Source organism: Grammomys surdaster, unplaced genomic scaffold (genome assembly GCF_004785775.1).
Source record: "Grammomys surdaster isolate TR1022 unplaced genomic scaffold, NIH_TR_1.0 126124, whole genome shotgun sequence".
NCBI lineage: Eukaryota > Metazoa > Chordata > Mammalia > Rodentia > Muridae > Grammomys > Grammomys surdaster.
Genome location: NW_021620932.1, coordinates 4,651,252 through 4,659,960, shown reverse-complemented (window position 1 = coordinate 4,659,960; position 8,709 = coordinate 4,651,252). Strand labels below are relative to the sequence as shown.

The 8,709-nt window shown below is 35.6% G+C and overlaps 1 protein-coding gene across 1 annotated transcript; it reads left to right on the top strand.

Moving 5' to 3' along the window:
- The first annotated feature begins 1,961 nt into the window (after nucleotides 1-1,961).
- LOC114611792 (coiled-coil domain-containing protein 70-like) lies at nucleotides 1,962-3,520 on the top strand. The gene is made up of 2 exons (XM_028756540.1): nucleotides 1,962-1,976; nucleotides 2,425-3,520. Exon 2 carries the CDS (start codon nucleotides 2,552-2,554, stop codon nucleotides 3,374-3,376), a length of 825 nt encoding a protein of 274 aa, XP_028612373.1. The 5' UTR covers nucleotides 1,962-1,976; nucleotides 2,425-2,551; the 3' UTR covers nucleotides 3,377-3,520.
- The last annotated feature ends 5,189 nt before the right edge of the window (nucleotides 3,521-8,709 follow it).

Sequence of the window (8,709 nt, the reverse complement as noted above, 5' to 3'; positions counted from 1 at the left end):
GAAATATAGATGAAACAAAGCTTTAGACTTAGGGAAGATAGAAAGGAAGGAAGGAAGGAAGGAAGGAAGGAAGGAAGGAAGGAAGGAAGGAAGGAAGGAAGGAAGGAAAAAAGGCAGAAAGGAGTAAAGAAAGACAACATTAGTCCCTTATAAACTCTTTAAACTTTCATAACTTTCTGACCAAATTTGCTCTTGGAAAAGCTGAATTTTATGGATACCTTAAGCATCATGTGAGCCTTCACTTTAAACTACGATTGTTTTTGTTAGAAATGTCAGAAGCTACACCCATGAACATTCAACTAAACATGCCCTGAAAAAGGAAGACACTAATAGACACTCTAATGAGGGCAGAGGAAAGTTCAATAGGCTCATGCTCACCAGAGAAGGGATTGACAACAGAGGGATTGCTCAAGTACAGACTGTCCTGTGAACATGTCTTGAGTGTTAACTGATACGGGAGGGTGCAGCCCACTCTGAGCAGCACCATTTCTTGTAATAAATTTAAACGTGAACAGAACAGCAAGAAAGCAAGTAGCTTCCCTCATGATTTCTGCTCCAAGCTCCTGCTTCTTCTCTTCCTCTCTGACTTCCCTTAGTGATGGACAGTGCATAGAAGCATTAGTCACTAGAAGCAATCCCTTGACAATTTTTGTCAGAGTGATGTATTACACAACAGAAATGAATTCAGAACAACTAGATTGTCAAAAGTTAGGAATTCTTAAGTTTATAATTTTCTACAGATATCACAAATAGTATATTTGTAACACTGGAATTAATATATATAATATATATTAATATATATATTTATATTAATATATTAATATTAATATATATATTTAAATATAAACATACAAAATATTGTGTAAAGTTAGAAACAGGAAGAACCATTTCAGTGACATTGAATTAAATATCTTCTCCATTCATAATAAGCAATGAAATGAATAAATTTTTCATTCTTACTCCTGCTTCTTTCTCCCTCCCTCCCTTGCTTTCTCTCTCTGTTTAAATATATATGTACATATTAAGGGCATAAAGGAACATTTCTATATGCTTTTTACACATCATTAATACTATCCCTTCTCCTTCCCCTTCCTCTGTCCTACACTCTCATTCTTTTCCCCACTAAACTTCCTCCCCAATTTTCCCCTTCTGCATAAATTACCTGTATTCTACTATGCCATCCAACCTGAAGACCTCTTTCCTCCTTGTAGTTAATAGCCCCTATCTAGTTTCCAGATTCTATAGGGATTGCAAGTTAATCGCAGAAATCCAAAGATTGTGTTTCACATGTCCTCATATGTCTGAGACCATTTGATGTTTGCCTTTCTAGGTAACCTAGCTCAATATAACGTGTCCAGTTCTTTATTTTTACCTAATTTTCTGATTTATTTTACTATACCTTTCTAAATATATATGTACATATTTATTCATATGAATTAGAGTGGTCTTACCCTTTATAAAGTGTTGATTTACTGTTTTACATGACATAGAAAGCCTGCTAAGTAATCTTGTAATCTTAATAATTTTACTAGAATGAAAATGTCAACATGTCTATCTATTTGACATACAAATTTGCCTTATTCATATAATTCAACAAGGGTCTTAATTTTTTTAAAAAACTTTTAAACTATTCAAGATTTTTACTATTTTTAATTTCATAACACAAATACTTGCCAATAATGAAGTACTTGACTAATTATAAATATCACTCTAAAATAAAATGTAATAATTTATAAATAAGTTGAAAATATATATTTAATTTAACAATGTTAAGAACATCAAATATAAGCTTTTATTTTCATAAATAAGTATTTTATTTTCCTAAAATACATGCCTTAAAAAACCAGACTGCATATGTAGCCTATGAGTCACTAATGTTAACCCTAAGTGACATCACTGAAGATGACCTAAAGTGTTGCTTGTTTTCCTTTAGTAACAGAAACCAGGCTTTCAAGTGACTTAGAGAACACAGCAATGTAAGTCTGGCTGCTTGCCTAAATCCTTAACTCTTCTATAACACTAAGTGAAAGCTATAATCAACCATTTATAATGCCTTAAAATATCTCCAATGTCTTTTCCCTGTGTTCTTTTCTTTCTTTCTTTTTTTCTAGACGTTATTCAAAGCTAGAAACATCTTAAATGAGTAGTAAGCTTCAATATTAGCTGGTATTAGTTCAAAGACGATTAATTAATATTATTAATATATAATAATATAAAACAGTAACATTGAATAGAAATAGCTTAGCTTATGAACACATAAAAATCAGTTCACTACATTTGATTAATGTAATATCTTATGTAGAATAAAGTAATTAAAGTCTAAATTAGATTTGCTTAACTTTAACTCTAATTTTGGTGGTATCAATCTAACAGCAAACGTACTAAATTTTAATCTCTATAATTTTAATCTCCACTTGCCTCCAGAGGGCCTGGCTGAGCATTGCGTGGATACCTACTGAATGACCCCTTAAGAAGCCAACGGACAGCTAAGACTACATGAACAGATTGAGGACATTTTCTCTCTCGATTATCAGTTGTCCACCGAAAAACAATGGATGTCTCTGGATCAAAGCAAATACACAAAAGGAAAATACTGCGGTTGTTTTCTTGTTTCTCTTATACCCGAAATCAAAAGAAACTCAAGCATAAATCCCACGAAGTGGAAAAAAAACTCTGTAGAGAAAATAAGGCATTGAGGGATGAAAACAGGGCTCTGAGGAAGGACAACAAATTTCTCTGGGGGGAAAACAAAGCCTTAGGAAGAGAAAATAAAGCCTTTCGGATGGACAACCAGTTCATCAGGGAAAGGAATCACATTCTCAGGCAGCAGAACCAGCTACTCCGGAAGGTGAAAAGGTTGATTTCAGAGAACCCAAAACTGTCTGGGGAAGAATTCAATGCCTTGAACACAGAAGGAAAATCTTTTTGGCAACAGAATCGAGCCATGGAAGCTCAGATCACAGCTCTCCGGCAGCAAGAGAAAGCCTTCCAGAATGAGGCCAAGGCTCTGCATGAGGAAATCAAATCCCTGTGTGAGGAGACCAAGGCCCTCCAACACCAGGAGAGGGCTCTCAGAATGGAAGAGAAAGCCCTGATGAGGGATGGAGTGGCTGCAGAGCTGGCAGAGGCCCTGACCAAGGAGGGAGCTGCTCTAGAGATGGAAGAACAGGCTCTGTGGAAGGAGGAGCAGGCTCTCCGGGAGGAGAATAAGGCTCTGAGGGAAGAGCATGGGGCTCTACAGGATGAAGAAGTTGCCCTGCAGGAAGAGGCGAAAATCCTCCAGGAGTGGAATAATCTTCTTCAGGGAAAAATCACAAACAACCTCCCAGGGAATATGCAAAACCAAGACCCAGAGAAGTACGACCTAAGAATGTAACCACGAAGTCATGACAATAATTGGCGTTCCAGAACATAAAAGTAGAACTCGACCATGTAACCTTATTGTCAGAAGACTCAGAAAATTGACGTGCTCAATATTTGGTCCTGGAAACAAAATAAAGGCCTGAGAAATGAACTAAAATATAAGCTTGCAGAGTTTTCTCTAAGGTGTTGATGATTGTTGGTAGCCTTAATTAAATATTTAATGTATAAGTTTATTTTAACCCTTGTGATGAATATTATAGACAAATACAAGAATTTAATAGCAAGTATTTTACTTAAAACTTGTTGCGGGTTTGTTGTTGTTGTTTGGTTGGCTGGTTTGGTTTGGTTTAATTATTGTTTTATAATGTCCATCGCATTTCTATAATCTCAGCACTTTGACAAAAGATACAGAGGGTTCAGAGAGTTAAGGTTTCCCTTACTTACTCCATACTGAAATCAAGTCTGGTCTGGCCTACAGTAGACTCTGTCTCTGAAAACAAGGCAACACTAATTTTCTTTTCTATATTAAATGATGGAGTAAAGGAATACAAGTGTGTATAATATGTGTATTGAAGAATGTTGCCTCTGCCTTTTCACTATACATATCCAATGCTCTTTAAAGAACTGAAGATGTGTTAGTAGAAAAGTATTGTATTGATGTTCATAGTTTTCTTACATTTTATTTTTTTAATATATCCTTTTTTACTTGTTTAAAGGAACTCTTTTTTCAGAAAATCTTATTAAATGTATGGAGAAATAAAACTTTCTAAAATACAAAAGTACTGTTATGGGTTGATATGAGAATATGTGGAAGAATTTCTTTTCAAGAGAAATTAAAGGGCCAGGCAAGGTAGAGGAACAAGCCTATAATTCTGCCACACTAGAGGATGAGGCAGGAGAAACTTTGTGAGTCTGAGATCAAACCAATATAGTTCATTCTAGCCATCTGTGGCTACATGGTGAAATCCTGTCTTACAAAACAACAACCACAGAGAGAGAAAGATGAGAGAGAGAGAGAGAGAGAGAGAGAGAGAGAGAGAGAGAGAGAGAGACTTGCTTTTAAAATTATCAAACATCTGTAGAATTACATGAGTTCTTTAAATATCTAGTTTCAGAACATTAAAAAAAGAAGCTACAGAGGCTGTATACTATGTTCATTGCTTTAAATTTTGAAAACAATTTATTGTAAATAGTAGTCTCTCTTGAATTTATCTGAAACAGCATCTCTATGATTTTGTGCTGTTAGGAAATGGGAGTGTAAGAAAAGTATAAAAAGGGAACACATTTATGCTCTTATGTCTGCAAAAAATCTAATATATGTGCATAAAATGTATCTCTTATCTTTCTCTACTTTGCTGTTTCAATACATTCAATAAAAATAAAACTATACATCAAATTAAAGACACCATACCTGCTTTGACTCAAACACATCATTTCATTTATTCTGCCATTTATCTATCTAAATTTTCATTTGGCCACTTTTTACACAATGTTTATTTCCACATTTGTGACCTGACCTTGAAGAAAGCCTTGTCATGGCATGGGGTTTAGACCATATGTTTGCCAAAGTTGCAATCTGTTTAAAAGTGAGAAAAAAATAAAACAAATGTTATTTTTCATTGGTTCTACCTCAGACAAGTTTGAAATGTTTGAAAGCCAACTGTTGAAACTTAGTCATAAGTGGAGAGGCTCTTCGGTAGTTGATATATTCTTCTATGAGATTCTTCACACATAAGGGCCATAGCACTTTAAATTACCTTAGAGTTGGTGGATGAGAGCAGGAGTCATGCTCTTTCTGTGTGAAAACTGTTTCCAAGGGCTTTCCCTCAGTCATAAACATCTCATTATTGCAACACAAGTAAAGAGCATAGGTCAGTTGAAAGTGAAGATTTTAACAGACCAACACAACCTTTTACCAGAGACCGTACACAGACAAGTATAAACACAAATGGAACAAGTAAAAGGTATAAAAATTATGACAAATTTTTGACAGGGTTATTTTTGGCCTTATTTTTATAATTTGATTGTATTTGTAGAATGTGAGCTTTGTAGATGACAGGATCTTATCCCCATGTCAAGATGTTGAAAACATACTTCAGGTTTTCAGTCTCTCTTCTTGTGCTGTAATCTGCCACCCCTGCTCCCGACACTCTTAGAATATAAATGTTAAGTTTTAAATCAGTATTTCTAAGAAGTCTTATTTTCTTTCTACTACATTTTACAAGTCACAAATGATGAATCATTCCATAGCTCCAGATGGAAAAGAAGAACAACAAAAAGATAGTTTCCAGTAACTGGAGTCTGATGGAGAAACATCAACACCCTTGAACCTTAGCGTATAGATTATACACAATTATTTTACATATATAACACTGTAAGGTGTTGTATACAACTGAACAAAAAGATGGTGTTGTTACATAAACAAAAACAAGGACACATTATTTATAGTATGCAGCTTGATTGAGGAGACAGGTTGTGTAAAATCTCTATGATTACAGTTTCTTTATGAGAGCAATCTTCAGGCAGTAAACATGGACAGGAGAAAGCCCTGTGGGAGTTTTTCTGTACATACAGTCAACATTCACATTCAGACCCCCAAGGAGCACCTTGCTTCTCCTTAGAGCTGAGACATTGGAGTTGTTTACCTGGCTCTGCCCAGGTAAAAGAAAACAACACATGCTCACTCAGAACTTCACTCCAGGTGTTCTGTTCCCAACAGTCTTAGAACTTAAATGCTTAGTTCAAAAATCAATATTTCCAAGAAGTTTTGAAGTTCTCCTACTACATTTTACAAGTTACAAATGATGAGTCATTTATAATGCCTCTGTAAATATAATTATTTACATATTTTACTATCAGACACCATTCAAAATTTTCTACTAAAATTCCCAAGTAGCAATCATAACATACATGAAATACTATACAAAGAACTATATTTCATAACCCAAATAAGCTAGATATACTTCGGTAAACTATGAATTTTTCTTATTAAATATATGCTAACCTTGAAATTTCAAGGTAAACACAAGAGTTTCAAGATAAACACAATTCTAATATAAAATTTGCTTTAGTAAACAGACAGGATAGGTTTCACCTACAATCCAAGAAGGCCCAGCATTCAAGGTCATTATTGGTTGCATGCATAGCCCTTTTAAGGCCATTGTGGTACAAGAGACACTACCACTAAAACAATAGCAATAAAAACAACAAGATATATACTTGGAATGTACTTACCAAGTTTTCTTGTAACTTGTCAGTGTATTTTTAAATGTATTCTATAGGAAAGTTAGTAAAATCTAAATACTGCAGAAATCCAGAAAAATATATTCTCTGAATTCTACATGTTATTTACTTTTGAAATCAACTTATTTATTCAAATTTACCACCCAGAGGTTCCTTTCTTATGTTAGCCATGACAGATGTAAGCTAGTTCTGTATATTCAGTGGGGATACTGAATGGGGATGGAAAAGGCTCATTTTTTATGGTTTCTGGAAGAACTAGTTATGGATAACCAACTGTTTCCACTGAAATTACTCTACCATAAGAACAGCAAAAGTCATGAGCTTGAAGACACACTAGTTTCATGGATGTTGTCAACATCTCAGAGATGTTGACATCTTAGATAAGTTGACTTCTGTAAGAAAACATGAGGGTTTTTTTTTGGTTATGTTATTTATTTACATTCTACATGTTTTTCCCCTTCCAGGTTTCCCCTCAGGAAACCCCCTATCCTATCCCCATGCCTCTATTGAGGGTACTCCACGACCACCCAGACACCCACTCCTGCCTCACTACTCTAGCATCCTCTGGTGCTGGGGCATTGAGCTTCCATAGGACCAAAGGCCTCCCCTCCCATTGATACCAGAAAAGACCACACTATATATCCTGCATCTGAAACCACGGGTACCCTATGTGTAATCTTTGGTTGGTAGATTTGTATTAAGCTACCACCACTACTAAAAGTAAAGCGTTCCATTCAGGTTTTTTTTAATGCTTTTTGTTTGTTGTTTTGGTTTTGTTTTTGTTGTTTTAATTTTTTTCTTCCTGACTTCCATATCATTTTGAATGCGAACATCTTCAAGCTCTCTTCTGCAAGGTTCCATTAATCTTCCTATCCTGTATTATTATTATTCAACTTGAAATATCCTCCACGTGTTCATGTTTTGGATGCATGTTCTCCAACTAGGGGTATTTTTGGTATCAGGGAACTTATAGGAGTTGGGACACAGCTGGAAAAAGTAGTTCACTTGGACTGGTCATGGAAACTTAAAAATAGCTGTATCTTCCTTTCTTGAATTTTCTTTGTCTTGAACAGATTCAGGGAACTGAGCTGTTGCTTCACATTTTCCAAGTCATAATGGACTCAAAACCCTTGATTCATTAGAGAAAATAGATCTTTCTTCCTGTAAGCAGTTTCATCACAGTAAAAGCAAATTCCATCCATACATTCATTGTATTCCTCAATGGCATCACCAAATGGTTTTCTACTCAGGAGAAGAGTTAGCCAAGTAGAGCTGCAATCTGTTTCTTCCCTTCTCAGTGTATTCTGATAATTTATTCTGTTTTCTGTGAGGATGACAGCATTTTCAACAAGTGGTACTGGATCAACTGGAGGAAAACATGTAGAAGAATGCAAATTCATCCATTCTTATCTTCTTGTACAAAGCTCAAGTCCAAGTGGATAAAGGACCTTCACATAAAACCAGATACACTGAAGCTAATAGAAGAGAAGGTTGGGAAGAACATTGAATGCTTGGGCACAGGGGAAAAGTTCCTGAACAGAACACCAATAGCTTATGCTCTAAGATCAAGAATTGACAAATGGGACCTTATAAAATTGCAAAGTTTCTGTAAGGTAAAGGACAGTCAATAGGACAAAACTGCAACCAACACATTGGGAAAATATCTTTATCAATCCCACATCTGATAGAGGGATAGTATCTAATATATACAAAGAACTCAGAAAATTAGACTCCAGACAACCAATTAACCCTATTAAAAATGGGGTACAGAGCTAAACAAAGAGTTCTCAACTAACGAAACTCGAATGGTGGAGAAGCACCTAAAGAAATGTTCAGCATCCTTAGTTATCAGGGAAACGCAAATCAAAACAACCCTGAGATTCCACCTCACACCAGGCAGAATGGCTAAGATCAAAAACTCAGGTGATAGTAGATGCTGGCAAGGATGTGGAGAAAGAGGAACACTCCTCCATTGTTGGTGGGATAGTAAGCTGGTGCAACCACTCCGGAAATCCGTCTGGCAGTTCCTCAGAAAATTGGACATAACATTACCTGAGGACCCAGCTATACCACTCCTGGGAATATACCCAGAAGATGCTCCAA

Coding starts and splice junctions, on each gene's coding strand:
- LOC114611792 (XM_028756540.1), top strand. CDS start 2,552: ATGGATGTCTCTGGATCAAAGCAAATACACAAAAGGAAAATACTGCGG.